Source organism: Denticeps clupeoides, chromosome 15, assembly GCF_900700375.1.
Source record: "Denticeps clupeoides chromosome 15, fDenClu1.1, whole genome shotgun sequence".
NCBI lineage: Eukaryota > Metazoa > Chordata > Actinopteri > Clupeiformes > Denticipitidae > Denticeps > Denticeps clupeoides.
In genome coordinates, this window is record NC_041721.1 from 20078548 (window position 1) to 20098093 (window position 19546).

The following is a 19546-nucleotide window of genomic DNA, read 5'->3' on the forward strand; positions in this document are numbered from 1 at the left end:
GTGGGACCCTGGTAACCCTCTGGGCCGGGTACACTGGCTCTTTGTTGTTTTTTCCATGAAAGGTCTTCTGAACCGTTCTTTGTCTCACCCTTTACCTAAGACCAATTTGTCATTGGAGACCCTACCAGGGGCACCAAGTGCCCCAGACAACATAGCTCCTAGGATCATTAGGGCTCTCAAACACCTCCACCAAGGTGACTGTTCAAGGAGGAGCTGTTCCTGAAGTACTCACCCTATATATCGTTAGTCCTTCTTTTAGTATTCAGTCCCAGTGCCCTGTTACATTGTTACTTTTGCTTTCTTTAATAAAAGCCCTCAATCTCTCAGTCTGTCTGTGTTGTATCCCATTCTTGTTTTTTCTCGACCCCATTAACAGGGAGTGTTTCCAACAGTTCAGTTAATGTTGAACATTTGTCTTATCATGCATGTTACTGAGCATCTCATGAAGCAGCTTTTGATGATTACAATAGTGAACAAAGCATCCATGAAAGTAAAAAGAGGCGACTCTGAAAAAACAGATTCATCAAACATGTTTCATGAATTGGATTCTTTGTAATGCCTCCATCTTAGTCTCTATAACTGCCACAGAGTAAGTACGTCCAAACTTTTGACCGGTTGTGTCTGTGTGGATACATATTAGTGGTACATATAATAGGTGTCCTTTATAAATTACATTATAATTACATGATCTTTGTCTGAAGTGAAGACTGCATGAAAATAGGTATTTTTGTCTGAGTTAGTGTATTTACCTGTTGCAGGTTTTTATCCTGGAGGAGCTGCTCAGTCCCATTATCACGCCTCTCATCCTTATATTCTGCCTAAGGAGAAAATCTCTGGAGATCATCGACTTCTTTCGCAATTTTACAGTGGAAGTGGTGGGTGTTGGCGATACTTGCTCCTTTGCCCAGATGGATGTTCGGCAGCATGGGCATCCTGCGGTAGGAGGTGCCTTAATGTCATTAAAGAAAAGAGTATGCTAAATGACCATGCTAAACATGAAGAGCATACTGTTTAGGGCTGGGTTTTTCCATAAGGCATGCTTCTTGAAAATAAAACCTGAATTCCACTGACACAGTGGTTTTTTTTGACAGAATCAATTGGATTGACCAACATTCTGCACAATGAGAAAGTCACAGGAGATGTGTAGATAAATGGCACAAATGTAGATGTAATACATTTGCCATAATCATCTTGTTGCACCTGCACTCACTGGACCCACTGTTCTGTGGCAGTAAAAGTGATTTGGTTTGTCCTTCTGAAAACCTTTTAAAAATTGGTTATTTAAGCTTAAAAACATGCCTGGAGAGGTAGTAACTGACAAGCTGGCACTTATCTAATAAAAGCACTAATCTAACATAATAATATTTACATTAGTAACACCCAGCATTTTATTTATTTATTTATTTATTTATTTATTTATTTATTATTTGAATTATCCTTTTCAGTACACTCAGGTCTCTTTCCTCTGCAGTGGATGAGTGCTGGGAAGACCGAGGCCTCCATCTACCAACAGGCAGAGGATGGAAAGACAGAGCTATCCCTGATGCACTTTGCCATCACAAACCCACTCTGGCAGCCCCCACGTGAGAGCACCCATTTTATCAGCCAGTTGAAGGACAAGGTGCACAGAGAAGCCATCGGGGGGCTGCAGGAAGCTCCAGTGGACAGCCATACCTACACCTCCATACACTCACTACAGTCTGAAGAGGTAAGTGGGTGTTTCTCCAGGGGAGGTGATACCATGTTTACCTACTGAAGTAGTCAATGACCAGACTGTACCAGGTAGTTCTTTTGAGTATATGTTGCATTTTTTTCTGGAACCATTGTTTTTTTTTTTTTTTCCATAAATTTTCCTCAAGGATTCAGGCAAGTTTTTGTAGCAATGTCCTACTGTTGTTGCAATAGAGTGTTTAACCAGAAGCAATTTAACAACATTTATTTAATGTTATATTTAGGCAGAAATGACATACAATATGTATCAATTGGATTTTTAAAAATATATTTATTTTTTATTTTCTGGTAAACGACAGAACAAGCACTTACCATACACCTTCATGTAATAAATTCCCATGAACAAGAAAAGCACTTAAAAGAAGAAAAGAAATAATGATAAATAATTGTAAAAATCAATGATAATAACAATATCCCTCTTAACCAAAGAGGGATATTTTTGTTAAGTTTCAGAGAGGACATTGTCTTCAAATCAGTGATTATGAGGCAGGGCATTATCTCTCCATTCAATCAAAATGGCATGTTGATCCTGAAGGAACCGTCTAAGGCCCGTTGCTTATCAGCATTTTAAATGCACCCCTTCACTTCTTCAGCAATGTCAATAAGGCAACCAGACAACTAGGTTTCAAATTACCTTAATTTGTTATGTCTTAAAGGGTGCAAAGTAAAAGAACATAACTCAAATGTGAAAATTGTGCAAGTACTGAACTTCAAAAAAAAGAGGGGGGGAGGAATTTCCACTCTTGTGTCACATTTTATAGAGGATAAAACAGACACATTTTAACAGTTGAACTGTTTGAGGCTCACTTTCTACCCCTCTTATATTCAACTCACTTTTTAGTTCAGTAAGAGAATTGAGCTCTAGCTTGTCCTGCCAGGATTTTAAAGCATACAGCATGTGGAGGTGCTCATCTGGAGTGATATTTTTTATTAATTATGTTCATTGTGGAGAAAGCTGCCTGGCAGTGGTGTGTGGAGACAAACATGGTCAAGATGTAAAAGGCTACTTTGCTCAGACTAGGCAAAGTTGTCTCAGGAACCATTTGAAGCCAGAAAGTGGAAGGGTCAGTTCTTACAAACTGCACTTTCAGGGCCACATCTCCTTGGAGATTGACCAATTCCATCTGGAGAGGGCCAGTATTTGCTCATTCAAAGTGCTGAATGACTACCTTTGAGAACCCTCTGACATCAGTGATGAGAAATGGATTCTGGAATAACATGGTGAATTGCTGTCCAAAGTTGAAGCTGTCAAAATGGCTGCTGAAGTTTACAATCAGTTTATCAACAAAGTCAACAAAAGAAACAACATCTTGTCATCCCTGAACCTATTCCTGCACTGTTGGGAAGTCTCTCTGCAAGTCTTCCTTGAACAACTCAAGTCTCTGAAAGGAGCGGACAGATGTCATCAGGTCACAAATCAGCCAAAAAAAACACATTGTCCACCTGTTTCATTTTCTAAACTGATTTCTAATCTGACTTCTCAGTTCTGCAAAAAAATATGCTAGTTCCCTCCTAATGGACCAAAGTGTGCTAACACCCTGCCTTTGCTGAGCCATCTCACATTATTGTGCAGCAACAGATCATAAGCATTGGCATCAACTTCTCTGAGGAATTCCCTAAGCATGCAATGCTGGTAGGCAGAGGACGTCCTTGATAATTTTTTTAAATTCATAATTTCAATCATTGTATTCAACACCTCAGCATGCTCATCTGATAGGGAGACACAAAGGACAGATTGATAAATGATGCAACTGTAAAATATGAGCTCAGGATTGTCCTCTTTCAATCTCTCTACAGCTCCTTTCTTACTCCCTATCAAAGCAGGGGCTCCATCTGTGGCTATTGAAATCACTTTTTTGGCTCTATTGTTCTCGTTGTTAACAGCTCCTTAATGTCCAGGTTAGGGTTAGGGTCTTCTTCTCCTCTTGTACTGGTCTTAAGGGAGGTGAGCGCTAAAAGGTTTACATAGAATGTATCCATGAACTTGGAGTACATGACATCAGTGAACAGGTACATCAGCAAATGCACTGATGATGTCAAAGTTTCCAAGTCAATCACAACAAGACCAAACCAGAAGCTGTGGATGACTGCAGAGGTACTTGAGCTTCTGAAAGCTCGACACTCCGGCTTCAGAAATGGTGACAAGATGGCCCTAAGGTCAGCAAGGGCCAAACTGTCTTCAGCCATTACAGCAGCAAAGCGTGCACACATGCAGAAAATTCACAGCAACTTCCAGGACAGCGGTGACATGAGGCGCATGTGGCAGGGCATCCAGGCAGTCACAAATTAAAACCTCTACATGTGACAGTGACCCGACAACATCCCTAGAAGAGTGATCAGAGAATGCTTAGCCCAGCTGGCAGATGTTTTCACAGACATCTTCAACATCTCACTGAGCAATGCCCTTGTTTCAATGTGTCTCAAGGCCACCACCATCATGCCTGTGCCGAAGAAGTTGTCTGTGTTGTGTCTCAATGACTGTTGCACTTACACCCATCATGATTAAGTGCTTCAAGAGGCTGGTCAAGAAACATATGAAGACCCTGCTGCCCTCCACCCCGTACCCCTCTGCAATTCATCCGAACCGCTCCATGGACGACGCCGTCGACACCACCCTGCATCTGAACCTTACCCACATGGACAATAAGGACACATAGGAATGATTGCTGTTCATAGACTTCAGTTCAGCATTCAACAGCATCCTTTCTCAGCACCTGGTCGAGAAGCTGAGCCTGCTGAGCCTGAACATCTCCCTCTGGATCTTGGACTTCCTGACTAAGAGACCTCCGGATCAGGAACAGTATCTCCAGCACTACCACACTGAGCACTGGAGCTCCTCAGGGCTGTGTGCTCAGCCCAATGCTGTTGACCTTGGTGACCCACGACTGTGCAGAAATGCACAGCTCCAACCATAGCATCAAGTTCGCTTGATTATGTGCAACAACTGACTGCAACAACTGACTGACTGGTATAAGGTCAACAATCTATTTCTGAACGTGGTCAAAACGAAGGAGATAATTGTTGCCTTCAGAAGACAATGGCAGGACCACTCTCCACTGAACATCGACAATGACACAAAGTTCCTTGGTGTACATTTAGAGGAGAACCTCTCCTAGAACCTCAACACCAGCTCAACAGCCAAGAAAGCCCAGCAGCGTCTCTACCTAGAGCGGAGGCTGAGGAAAGCCCATCTCCCACCACCCATCCTCACCACTTTCTATAGAGGGACACTTGAGAACATTCTGACCATCTGCATCACTGTCTGGTTTGGGAACTGCACCGCTTCAGACCACAAGACACTACAGCAGATAGTGAGGACAGCTGAGAAGATCATCAGAGTCTCTCTTCCTGAACTCTCATAATGAACATTGACCACACACATCCGGATAGCCATCAGCATTCTGAAGGACTCTACACATCCTTCACATGCACTCTTCACCCTCCTACCATCTGGGAAAAGGTACCAAAGAATTCGGGCCCTCACTGCCAGACTCCCAGAAGCCATCAGACACCTGAACACACAGGGACTCACCCCTCTGGACTGACACCCTCACAAACACTACCTCTACTAATGCTCTGTTCCATTTTGCACAGCAATATTTGCACTATTTTACTTCGCACATTTTTTTATTATTCATTTCACCTGTTTAGCACTGTCTCATTGTTGTCTACATGTTTTTTTTATAAATGTTATGCAATGCCCCTGTTTGGACTTTATGTATCCCAGTTTGTCTGTGTCACACACGTGCACATTGTCAGTATGTAACTTTGTCTAATCGTTCAAATGTTACATGTAGCACAAGGTTTTGGAGAAACATTATTTCATTTCACTTTTACTTTACTTTACTTTACTTTATTTGGCAGACGCTTTTATCCAAAGCGACTTACAATGGGAAGACACCAGCAATTCTCGTTCGATTTCTATAGAATATCAAGTATACAAACTAAGAGCCCTGATAAGGCTTAGACTTGTCATTGAAGAACATGCTCGGAGAGTGTTGGGTGCTAGACTAAGAAAAATTATAATGTATTTATACATTTTGTATTTGTTTGTTAAATGTGTATGCATGTGTATGTGTTAAATTTGTCTGTAATATTTTTGGAATAAGAGGGTTTTCACCTTCTTCTTAAAAGTGGTGATAGTCTCGGCTAGTCGTGTGGAGGAGGGCAGGTTGTTCCACCAGCCAGGGACAACAACGGAGAACAGACATGATTGGAATCGGAGACCCCGTGAAGAAGGAATTTTTAGTCTCCTTTCGTTTGCCGATCTGAGAGAGCGTGTAGGAGTGTATCTAGGTAGTAGTGTGTTGATGTAGGAGGGCGCAGTTCCATTTACAGCCCTGTAGGCAAGCATCAAGGATTTGAACTCAATGCGAGCAGCTACCGGGAGCCAGTGGAGGGAGGTAAGAAGAGGTGTAACATGGGTGTATTTTGGCTGATTGAAGATGAGACGGGCTGCCATATTTTGGACCATCTGGAGTGGTTTTATGGTGACTGCAGAGGCTCCAGCCAGGAGAGAGTTACAGTAGTCGAGTTTGGAGATGACCATTGCCTGGACGAGGAGCTGCGTAGCCTGTTGTGAGAGAAAAGGCCGAATCTTGCGAATGTTGTAGAGAGTGAACCTGCAGGATCTGGAGATCGCAGCAACATGATGGTTCAAACTCAGTTTGTTATCTATCCAAACCCCAAGGCTTTTTGCAGATGCCGTGGGTGTTAACAATAGCGATCCAATTTGAATTGAAAGGTTTTGCTGAGGAGAATTGTTGCCCGGAAAGATCAGAATCTCGGTTTTGGATAGGTTGAGTTGGAGGTGTCGCTCAGACATCCATGCCGATATGTCTGAGAGGCAGGCCGAAATTTTTGTTGCTATAGTAGCATCTTCTGGTGGGAATGACAGATAGAGCTGGGTGTCATCAGCATAAGAGTGATAGGAGAAGCCATGTGATTGGATGATGTGACCTATGTACTGTAACATGTATATAGCTGAAATGACATATAACTTCAACTTCAAAATGTGCTAGCATGATGTCAGGGTACTAGGGTGGTAGTAGCCTAGTGGGTAACACACTCGCCTATGAACCAGAAGACCCGGGTTCGAATCCCACTTACTGCCATTGTGTCCCTGAGCAAGACACTTAACCCTGAGTTGCTCCAGGGAGACTGTCCCTGTAACTACTGATTGTAAGTCGCTCTGGATAAGGGTGTCTGATAAATGCTGTAAATGTAAATGTAAATGTACTATGGGCGTGTGCGCAAAAAAAAAATCAGACAATGTCCGTCATGCCCCAAACATGTCACCCATATGAAAAACCACCGTTGAGGATCAGCCAAAAGGCATGCAGGTCCAACCCACTGGCACCGGTTGACAGATTAAGTAATTCTTCTGAAAAGTCACATAATTAGGAAATTAGGAAAAATGCTATTTTGAATTAAGGGCTGATTCTGAAAAAAGGACATTTGGAATATAAACTGCTGAAATAATTTCACAATAATACTGTAAGTACATTTATATAGCAGAATCAATGTTTTACAATAATGAGCTGTATATTAAAATTTCATTTTTATATAATACAATAGTCTTTTATTTATTCATGGTTATTTAGGGTAAATTGAGTTGGAATGTATGGTTTGCCACGGAAACCATACATTCCAATATTAAAAGCAATGTTCTTATAACAAGGTGTGGACAAAAAGGCCATCCCCAGAGGTTGTCTTACTTACTAAGTTTCTTACTTAATTGATTAATAGATTTGTTCTGTCATGAACACTGAACGAGACACGACAGTGAGAATCTGTACATGGAAATGATAACCCAGTTGCGTTGTTTCGGAAGTTTGGTGTTTCGGAATTGAACTGTGGTGCTCCACTGCTCCACGGGTGCCTTTCATGGCTGCCCACTGCTCATTAAGGTTATGGGTTAAATGCAGAGCGCTGTGTTTCAGTGTTTCACAATCACTTCACTTTCACAGTTTTAGGAGTCATAAAGAATAATATCAGTACTGCCCTACATTGCTTACTCGACCTGACAATATGTGCAGCAGTTATGTCCTCGTGGATGATTTGAACTTGTGGACGTCAATACGTCACATGTACAGCTTCTAGACCTTTCTCTTTCCCCATTTCTCCATGGCCAAACTGCCTCTCTGGTTCCTGGCTTTCTCTATTGTCCTCTCCCTTTCTCGTTTGTTAATAAATTAGAATATTAGAAACTATTTATTCTTTATTTCTATTGTGCCCTGTCTCTGTATGCCCAGGTAACATCAGATGAGTTTAAATACAGTGTTTATTTTCACCTTGTTTTCTGGTGTGGCATAATCTTTGGAGGGATGTTAATGGAATGTGGGACCATCTCTGTTCCCCTAACAGTGAATTTTAAATATTTGGAGTTCCATTACTGGAGGAATGTTTAAGAGCATCAAAGTAACTTGTGAGCAATAGATTTTTTAAGGAATGTTGTTCAAACCCCACTTACTATGATTGTTTTGTTGGACATATCAAAGTTGGACATATCAAATACAGTTTTTTTTATTCATTCCATTTGTGATTGGTCAACTTATTTGTCAAGTTATGTTTGTGCTTACTGGAGGGTCACAGTCTCAAATCCACAAACCAGAAAGGTGCCTGGTTATCAGTTATTTATTATTTTGAGTCATCTTTTTTGCCTGTCATTTGTCTTTCAGCCCCACAGCCTAATTGCCAACCTGCTGCAGGGCCCTCCTGCTCTTTCCTCCCAATATGTGGACAATGACCAGTTACTGGCCAATCACAAATCTGTGGCTGTGGTTGATGGGGGATCAACTATGTGCTCTCCAATAAGCACCAGCCGTCACCTTCACAGCAGCTACCCAGCTAGTCATGGACTCCGATATGACCACCTCACTGGGACCGTGGGACGGGGGCTGGTAGGATCTGGGTGAGTCTATGGGTATATGTTGTCCAGTATATGTTCTCAGTGTAGCTCATGTCAGTAATAGATGGCTAAATGTATATTGGCCAGTCCATGCCTGTGTCCATACTTATTTCTTAAGGTTCATACAATGGATGTCTTCACCTCCGCTGCCCGGGTTCAATTCCTGGTCAGGGAAGGGTTGTAAGATTTTATGGGACAGTGGTTGGCCTAGCGGGTAAGGAAACAGACCTGTAATCAGAAGGTTCCCGGTTCAAGACCTTAACAGCCAAGGTGCCACTGAGCAAAGTACTGTCCTTATATACTGCTCCCCAGGCACTTTTCATGGCTGCCACTGCTCACCAAGGGTGAGGGGTTAAAAGCTGAGGCCACAATTCATTGTGTGCTGTGTTTCACAATGAAAATCACTTCACTAATTTTCACTTTCATATCATAATACCTAAGAAAAATTTGACCTTTCCCCCCATTTTTAACATTTTTATTATCTTCATACCTGCAGCTCTGGCAGCAGGGCATGGGAAGGTCAGCTGACCAGTATGGCCCTATCAGAGTATGCCTCAACTGAGATGAGCATCCAGGCCCTCTACATCCATGAGGTAATGCATACAGATACAGTGCAAGAAATGAAAGTCAAAATATCTGGGCTTTAAAAAAATTAGATTAAGTTATTAAAGTGCATACAACAGTGACCAATTTATGTATACTGTGTATTAAAAAATTTATTTGGCATAAGTCTTAACACTGGATTCCTTTTGTGATGCAACCCTTCCCATAAAAAAACACTGTCATCTGCATCCCCAGTGACTGGGTTAAATAATAATAATAAGGGTTGGTTATTTTTAATAATTCCTTTGTTCAGACACAGTGTGCAATGTGTTTTAGATAGTCTATTCACTAGTTGAGAAACATGGCAATCAGATTGTGGTGGTGTGCAGTGTGTTTTTGTTTAAATAAGCTATTGTTCAATTTTTCTTGAATTTCTGTCTTCTGTGCTTTTCCTACCACTACATATTTGTGAAGGTCAATCAAGTCTTTATTTACTGTATATGTGTCACGTCCATGCGGGCATGACGAGGCAGGTGAACGGAGAGCAGCACGAAGAGTGACGAGAAATGAAGGACGCTATCACCTGACATCACAAAATAGGGGTTTAATAGTGAATCACAGGACAGGGGAGACATCCGAGAGGTTGACATGGGTGAACACGGAACATAACGTCAAAGACCTCACGGCGAACAGAAACGAACAGGGCAGCTTTATACAATTAACACAGGTGAAAACGATTAGGGAACATTTCACATAACAATGAGTAACCCCATTTCGGACCGGATCGTTACAATATGGTGCTTTTTTTACAAAGTGCCTAACAGGTGAGCAAGCCAGAGACAACAGTGGCAAGGAAAAAGTCCCTCTAATAAGAAGAAACCTTGAGAAGAACCAGTCCTCCTCTGGTCAGCACTGGATTACATGTTAAATAAAATATATTCAGGAAATGATGGCATAAAAAGATTGTTGCAGTCCACTTGTGTATTATGAAGTAGCATCTTTTCTCTTTTCTAATAAGAGAAAACTGGCTACATTTGTAGAGGCGGAGAAGTCCAAAGTGTAGTCCAGTGTCATGGTGTACATTACATGTCCATTATGATGCTACTGGTCCATTTCAAAATCCCTGAAGCTTTAGTTGTTACGGCGGTGGTAGCTGTAGTGACCCTCTGGTTCGTTTCATGCTAAGTCCTCGTTTAGCAGTTGCATGGAACCAGGATTTATCTGCTGGTCTAGTCACTGGAGTCTGTGCGCTTGATTCAATATATACCGATCAGTCAGATAGGATCTGAACTATACAAGGGCTATTCCATTAATCTCAACAGCATTCTCTAACCTGTCAAGGAGAGTAGCATGATAAATCATGTCAAACGCTCAGGTCAAGCAGGACAAGCAGCGTGATGTGGCCCTGATCATAGGCCAAAAGCAGGTCATTAACCAGCACTGCCTCCGTGCTATGATGAGGTCTAAATCCCGATCAGTATACTTCATGAATATTGTTGCTGTCTAGGTACGCGCTCAGCTGCTGGGCTACTACTTTTTCTAAAATTTTTTGATAAACTGGAGCAAGACAATTCAAAGCTTCATTGGTCATCAGCAGAATCAAAGTCAATACAGAACATAATTAGAAGCCAATGCAAAGGAGACAGAACAGGCATAATGTGATCATATATTCTAGTTTGTGTAAGGACCCTGGCTGAGTTTTGGATGAGTTGAAGTATATATATCACTGAAGTTTATTCAACCAGAAAAAAAGAGAATTAGTGTAATCCAGTCTAGATGTTATGAATGCATGAACTCTTTTTGTCAAATGTTTTGAATTTGACAATCAAATGAAAAATCAGCATTAAAAGTCACACCTACATTTTTTACAGATGTACAAGGAACAGTTGAAAAATCAGCACACTCAAATCTATATTCCAACTGAATTCCAATTCTATATTCTAACTCAAACTGATGTAGAAGAATGTTATAGTCTATGGCAGGGATGTCAAACTTATATCACTGCATAAAGACCCACGAGTATCCTCTGGTGACATGAATAACTGATCAACACACAAATAAGATGGCGCTGGTGAGGTCGGCTGCCGCCGTGACTGCTCTGACCTTGTTCACTTTGTTTTCGTCTTTTAAGCTTATTTTTAACAACCCTTCCACGGCAAACACACCACCATTGAACACATTATAGAGACACCCTTTTTTCTATTAGTATACAATGCACTCAAAATTTGAAGATTATAACTACTCCGGATCCCAGCTGGCCGAGTGACATCCTGAGGAAGAACAAAGGACAAGATGCCCCGGGGAAAATGAGCCAGCATCAGGAACAGGCTGAGAGCCAGTGCACACCGCACACCTCTGCCTAGCATCCTGCTCGCCAGCGTCCAGTCACTGGAGAACAAGCTCGATGACCTCAGGGCCAGGGTAAAGTTCCAGAGAGACATCCGGGACTGCAACCTCCTCTGCTTCACTGAGAAGCAGGCTGAACCCAGTGGTGTTGGACCATGCCATCGAGCCGGCAGAGTTCTTCTTGGTTCTCCGCATGGACAGGACACGGGACTCTGGGAAGTCATGGGAAGCCGGCGTGTGCTTGATGGTAAACAACAGCTGGTGCAACAGTGCGAGCGTTGTTCCTCTTGCACGCTCCTGCACACCCAACCTGGAACTATTGTCCATCAAATGTCATCCTTTTTATCATCCTCGGGAGTCCCAAAGAAACCCCATCCTGCCTCCCTGTGGTAGGCAGTGGTGGCCTTGTGGTTAAGGAAGCGGCCCCGTAATCAGAAGGTTGCTGGTTCAAATCCCGATCTGCCAAGGTACCACTGAGGTGCCACTGAGCAAAGCACCGTCCCCACACACTGCTCCCCGGGCGCCTGTCATGGCTGCCCACTGCTCACTCAGGGTGATGGGTTAAATGCAGAGGACAAATTTCACTGTGTGCACCGTGTGCTGTGCTGCTGTGTATCACGTGTGACAATCACTTCACTTTCACTTTCAATGACTACCGCCCTGTAGCCATCACCTCAGTAGAGATGAAGTATTTTGAATGGCTGGGTCAGAGACTTTTCCATTTCTTCACTACCGGACACACTTGACCCATCTGCAGATGACGCCATCTCACATCTCCTTCCATACAGCACTCACCCACCTGGACACTTGGAAGGGAAATTATGTTAAAATGCTTTTCATCGACTACAGTTCAGAGTTTAACATGATAATCCCTTCCACACTCACCATCTGGGAATCAGCTCATCTCTGTGTCAGTGGATCTCCAACTTCCTAACTGGGAGACCACAGGCATTAAAGATGGGTGGACATGTCTCACTATCAGCACTATCAGCACTGGAGCCCCCCCAGGGCTGTGTTTTTGCTGAACTCTCTGTACACCTATGACTGTGCAGCCACTACAAAGTCCACCACCATCATTAAGTTTGCAGATGACACTGTCACGGTGGGCCTGATCTCTGACAACGATGAGACAGCCTACCTGGAGGAGGTTGGAAGTTTGTAGAATTGGTGCCAGAGGAACTATCTCCACCTGAACGTCAGCAAGACAAAGGAGTTAATAGTGGACTATTAACAAGCAGGTGTACCAGACCCCTGTCATCAACAGGAGCCCAGTGGAGAGAGTGGACAGCTTCTGATACCTCGGTGTTCACATTACATTTACATTTATGGCATTTATCAGACGCCCTTATCCAGAGTGACTTACAATCAGTATTTACAGGGACAGTCTCCCTGGAGCAACTTAGGGTTAAGTGTCACAATGGGGACACAATGGTAGTAAGTGGGATTTGAACCCGGGTCTTCTGGTTCATAGGCGAGTGTGTTACCCACTAGGCTACTACCACCCATCACACAGGACCTGTCATGGTCCTGTCACATCAACACCATGGTGAAAAAGGCCCGGCAGCGTCTCTACCACCTCAGACAACTGAGAGACTTTAGACTGCTGTCCAAGGTCCTTAGGAACTTCTACTCCTGCACCATAGAGAGCATCCTGACGGGAAACATCTCAACGTGGTTCGGGAACAGCACCATGCAGGGCAGGCGAGCCCTACAGAGGGTGGTTCAATCAGCAGAACGCATCATCTGTACAAAGCTCACTGACCTTAATTCAATCTACTGCAAGCGGTGCTGGAAGATAGTGAAGGACCTCAGCCACCCCAACAATGGACTGTTCCCGCAGGCTATATGAGCTCTCAACAATCACAACCCTACAAAGGACAGAACACTAATACACTCCAGCACTTTCACTGTCAATCACTTCTGGACTCAATCCCCCTAGAATACTTGCCCCAATTTTTTTACTCTTGCACAAATATTTTACTTTTTACTTTCAATTTACTCCTTTGCACACCGTTACCCTACCTGTTACACATATTTAAATGTTAAAAACATGTAATATTTGGTTATGTTTGCAATATTTGCAAATTGGTTCATTGTATAATTGCAATATTTGCAATAAATGTGACAAATAAAAATTTTGAATTTGAATAATGCAGTGTTTAGTTGACATACCAAACACAATCTTTAAACTGCAGCTGAATCTGAGCAGTTCCCATGTCAACGGCAAACGGGTTGTGAAGCAGCACGAAATTATTTTTCCATGCGTCAAAATCACCAAAGCTTGGTATGAACTCAGTTTGTCAGCAAAATTTTATTTTGTGGTCAAAAGTTGTGCTACCACCTTTTCTAGGATATTGGACACGAATGAAAGGTTAGAAATAGGTCTGTAATTTGATAAAGACCCAGGATTAAGAGTAGGCTTCTTAAGAAGCGGTTTTATAACAGCTGTTATAAAAAGGAACACAGCTAAGACCAATAGATGAATTGATTAAGCCCAGGAGTGGTTCACCTAACATTGGTATTAGCTCATTCAGTAACTTACCTAAGATGTTATTTCTCATCAGATTCGTCTTATTGTCAATTTGATCTATAAAAGTGCTTCTGCTTATTGCAGATGTTGGCTATATGGAACTATCATTAGCTCTTATTATTCTAGCAATGAGGGTCAAATAAGAATCGAGTATTGTTCTTGTTTTTTTCTACCAAAGATGTCAGATGAGCGGCTCTAGCAGAGGAAAGAGCTTTTTGATGAGTCCTGTTTGAGTTATCGGGTGTGGTTGTACCATTAATGCATTTTGTTTTTACTGGAGCGACCATATCCAGTGTGTTAAAGTAATGCATTCATGTAGTCTGTTACTTGTTTTGTCTGTACTTATACACCCCTTTAACCAGGAGGCCTTCTGCAGAATCTGGGAAATCAGGTGGCCACAAGGATGACTGAAGATGTTGAAATTTGAAAAACACAAGGCAGCACGATTATGGCCAAAATGATAATCCAGATTATTTTTTATCAATATTGCAATCACGATAATTAATTACAATCCTACTTTATTTTAAGAAAAACATTTTTATTGCACTTTGTATTTTAAACAAACAGTATGTGAACAAGGCTTTTTTGATGATAAAAAAACAGCTTGTTAACATTTTCTGTCTTAAGAGATGACCATGATGAAGGCAGAGCACTATGAACATATTTTTTTATATTTAATATGAAAGATGAACATCCATTTACTTGCTTATTTTGGGAAAAATATTCCAAATATACAGGGCAGGTCCATAAACAGAGGCATTTTGTATAGAGTTGCCAAGAACTATAGACAATGAACTCACTATGCAATATATTCAGGTGTCAGAACAGAATCTTTGCCTGTCTTATGGGATGGGGGTTGGTCTGGTCTGGTCTGGTCTGTAACATGAATAACATTAATTGTAGAACGCAAAATGTCATAACATAAAAGATGATAAAATAACATCTTATGAAATTTTATGCATTGATTCTTTGTTCGCTCATTATTACGGTCCTACGCAGCACTTTTCTCTTGTACAGTCAGAGAAGCATGATTCTATGGCGGCGGGTCGACGCATGCTGAGAGGCTGAATGAGACATCTAGTGTCTATGGTGTATATACCTATTAGGGTTGGCAACTTTTTCAAGCATACATTAAATGTAAGAAGTGGTCTGAGAGAACTGTAACATTAGGATGGACAATCAGGTTCTCAATTATGATATGTGGTTTTATGCCCACAGCTTCATCAGCAGCATTCTAGAGGTGATTTGTCCCGTCACACATGGCACCGACAGGACAGCGATGACAGCAGTGAGGGTGTTAATGATGCTGAGGCTTCACATAGTCTCCCACATTCCAGCACCTTCCCCTGCATTGCCACACCACATCAGCAGGGGGCCTCAAATAATCATTGCTATGCTGCAACCACAGGTACAGAGAAATCTGTTGTAAATGCCTAATCAGCAATTCCTGCCCCATTTCTATGAGAACACTAATTTATAAAGTAAATGTGTAATTGTTCTCTTTGAATGCATGGCAATTTATCACGATCCCAGACCTATCCTGGCACTTCGGTCCTGTTTATGTTTGACTTGTGATTCCCTGATTGTCTTTACTGTTTTCCTCTGTTGTAATTTTTTATAAGTATATCTTTGCTGTGTCCCAATATCAATGTTTGTCATACATTGATATTTCTTGTGAGAATGTCTGATGCCAGTGTATGAGCTCTTGTGCCACATTTATTTTTTTGTGTTAAGTGTTTGATTTTTTTTTTCCCCTCCTGCCACACAAAAGTGACAGAATGACTGCATTTTTGCATCTTTGCTGTTTCCTGTGCTGTACATACATTGATTTGCCTTTAGTTTGTCTGTGTGTAGGCCCAGATACCTATTCATTCATTTGTTAAAACACAATGTCAAGTCAAGCGTTTTTGTTCTTCTGTTCCCCGCTATACCTACTTAATTCTCATGCTGTCACATCCCTGTCTATGGGAAACATGACAACAAACGAGGGGAATGTGTGCAGTGGGAATACACTGCCCATTGTGCTTTTATTTACAGTGAGCGGTGAACAACAAACCAAATCAAAAGTGCTATATAACAACTACACAACAATTCACAGGAGCACAACACACCATGAAAGGAGAGACAATACAAATACACAACAAAGCCACAACTAACCACACTAATCACTAACACACAACAAAGGCCTATCTGTAACTCTAACACAATCCAAAACTCCAAACTCTCTCCTCTCACTTCCTCCTCCCCAGCAGAGAACACACACAACACAGAGCACCCCAAGCCATTCTACGGCCTAAAGGACGTAACACATGCAGATACCTTTACCGGACTGGGTGAAGGGAGGATATACAATTTTTAAGATTATCCTTCAACACCACAAAATTGAATAAGCATTTTCTATTTCTTTTTATGCACAGTAACTGGTCTGAAATGCTAGATGCTACTTGGGAATGAGGCAGTGGTGGCTTCATTAGAAAGTTATCAGAAAGTTGCGGTTTGAAATGCTAAACTGCCACCCCACTGAGGTGCTCCTGGTCAAAAGTACTGTCCCCACACACTGCTCCCTGTGGGCCTTTCAAAGCTGCCCATTGTTCCCTCAGGGGATGGGTTAAAGGCAGAGACCACATTTCAGTGGGTGCTGTGCTGTGTCACGTGACCAAATAACTTTCACGTCTTTAGATTGTACAGCAGTGTTAAATTATATTTCATTACTTTATATTTCTATTTCCCTTTCTATTTTCTCATCATTCTCTGTTTTTTTTTATTATGACCAATGCCTGAGAATATGAATAACTTTACAATCAAAATATATCTTTATTTGAAGAGAACAATTTTGGGTGCCATTTCAATGATCTAACACATTTTTAAACTGTTGTTTTTTTTACTTTGAATAGAACCACTGACCAGCATTGTGAGGGGTCAGAGGTCTGCTCATTTTCCCATGGGAGACTGGGTGGAGGAAGTGCAGGGGTCTGATGATGAGTTGCCACCACAAATTCATAAGGTAACACACTCCCATAAAAGCTGTATTGAATGGAAACCATAAGGCTTTTCCTCCTTATCGTTACAACATGGTTATTAATTAATGGGGGTTTCAGTCATCGAAAATCCCTCCCACTCGTAGTGGCCCTGTACTCTGATCAGGCCACCACAGTCACTACTGGCACTACTTTTTAACAAGAATTTTTATACCGCCGCCAAAAAATCCCCAATAAACGTCATTATGATAAAATCGATTATCTTCTGCACTGCATTGATGCAAAATAGTCCACATCTGCATCGTGATGCATCGATTATATGATTAAATTCAACACCCCTAGTCTTTTAATTTTTTACCAATTTGATCTTTTCTTCATTCTGTAGGTAACATAGTAAAAGAAGTTGAAGTGAGTGCGGAATCCCATTGATTGGCTCTTCAACAAGAACATTTGATTATCTTTAGGAAGGCTTTATAAATACACACCTGACAAAAGATGAAGAAATTGTCAAGTCATCAGATGTTCACAGCACCATTCATGATTATGCATCAACAGGGCTTCACTGCTATGAGCACAGAATAAAAAAAAAAAGAAAAAAAAACATTCAGATCTCACAAGTGGTCATGTCAGGCCTTCGAAATGTTTCTAACAAACTTGAAAGCTTAAAGGTGCTAATGAAATGCTTTGATGCATGTTATAGTCTCCACATTGTAGGATATTAATCTGCAAATGTAAATTATGTACATACATGTTTCATATTTATAAAATGAAATGATTTAAAAAAATATATGGATTACAAATTCAACATGGAATGTGTAGAAATATTCTGTAAATACATACCATTGTCCATGATACATGTGGGCAGCATAACAGCCATATGCCGTTTGTTGAAGGGAATTTGAGGTTACAGCCCAGTATTGCACTGAAGTAGACACTACTTTGAATGCATGCATTTACTGATGTTTGTATATGTTTAAAGAAATCACACTTAAAATGTATTCTTTTTTGTACACAATACACAAATACATAGATATGTGCTACTCAAGACAAACCAAATCAAAGGACAGTACTTGAGTTTGCATGTTTGAGTTATGTGGGTAATGTTTTAATATAATGTGGGTAATGTTTTTAATTATAATTTTCAAGTCAGTTTGCTAACAATGGTGTTTAGCTTCAAGTGAATAAGTCTTACTTTTTAACGTAGTCATTTACAAATATTGTCTGCACGCAAAAAGCTTTGTAAGCTTTCTTGTAAATGTAAAGTTCTACATTTGTGATTTTTTTTAAAGGCTGTTTTGTAGTTGTCTTGTATATTAATTACTTTGTACAGATATAAATTAATCAATAAACAAATTTTTATACATGAGTAAATTTTAAATGCTTGCTTTCTTGCAAATAATTCTGATTATTGATCTAACACATTGAGATCAAAGATTTTATGCAATTTAATTTTTACAATGTCATTTAATTTCAGCTATATACAAGTTAGACTGTACATAGTGAAACGAAAAATAAAGTTTCTCCGGAACCTGGTGCTACATGTAACATTTGAAAAATTAGACAAAGTTACATAGTGACAATGCATGTTTGCGACACAAGACAAACTGGGCTATTTGTTATTGGAACAAATAGCACAAGCAGGGACAATTTGAAAATTTTAAATTATGCTGCCTATGCCTTTAAAGTGGTTTCGCTCAGGAATTGTTTATACCTGCGGCATGGGAAGGCAATTAATGGGGAGTCTATTGTAGGGAAAGTTGAGCCCAAATGTGTGATTTATTAATTAATTTGTGAATTGTTTCAATAAATTTCAATAAATTATTAATAATTCCATCTGCTTGACCACTCTGAGAAAGGCCCATGATTAATTTGAACAAAATGCTAAACAATTTGAGAATAAATCATTTTGCACTATTTGCACTATTACTAATAAATTATCTTAATAAAGAGCTGGTTGAATCTTTAAGGTGCAGTGACCTTATATCAACACAAGAAACTCTATACAACATCAACAACAACAACATTTATTTCTTATATAGCCCAAAATCACATACAGTATGTCTCAATGGGATTTGACAGGCCCTACAGTTGACACCCCCCACACTTGACCCTTCTGCACACAAAAAAAACTCTAGGAGAGAGGAAAAAAAAGAAAGGAAGAAACCTTGGGAAGGAGTGATACAGAGAGGGACCCCCTTCCAGGGTAGAGTGAGCCTGCAAATGGTGTCAGTGCAGGGTTGGGGATGATATAATAATAAGTCCTACAGTTGTAGGATTGGAGAAGTCCAGGATGTATTCAGTGTCATGGTCTAGATTACGTGTCCATAATGATGTTACTGGTCCATTTGAAGATCCCTGAAGCTGTAGTTGTAACGGTGGTGGTGGCTGTGGTGACCCTCTGGTTTCTGTCATGTTTTGTCCTTGTAAAGCAGTTGTCAGGAACCAGGATTTATTTGCTGGTCTGACTACTGGGTCTGCCAGTAGTCTGGGCGCTTGATTCCGTGTCTC

The 19546-nt window shown here is 41.0% G+C and overlaps 1 protein-coding gene across 1 annotated transcript in view; it reads left to right on the forward strand.

Annotated features, from left to right (window-relative positions):
- The window catches only part of atg9a (ATG9 autophagy related 9 homolog A (S. cerevisiae)), a 30057-nt gene extending 12359 nt beyond the window's left edge, over nt 1-17698 (forward strand). Inside the window, exons 9-15 of the mRNA XM_028954190.1 lie at nt 759-938; nt 1472-1708; nt 8412-8644; nt 9138-9234; nt 15279-15468; nt 16955-17064; nt 17424-17698. Of these exons, the coding sequence (XP_028810023.1) occupies nt 759-938; nt 1472-1708; nt 8412-8644; nt 9138-9234; nt 15279-15468; nt 16955-17064; nt 17424-17432 (1056 nt within the window). The 3' untranslated portion in view covers nt 17433-17698. The remainder of the gene's footprint in view (nt 1-758; nt 939-1471; nt 1709-8411; nt 8645-9137; nt 9235-15278; nt 15469-16954; nt 17065-17423) is intronic.
- Nucleotides 17699-19546: the final 1848 nt, after the last annotated feature.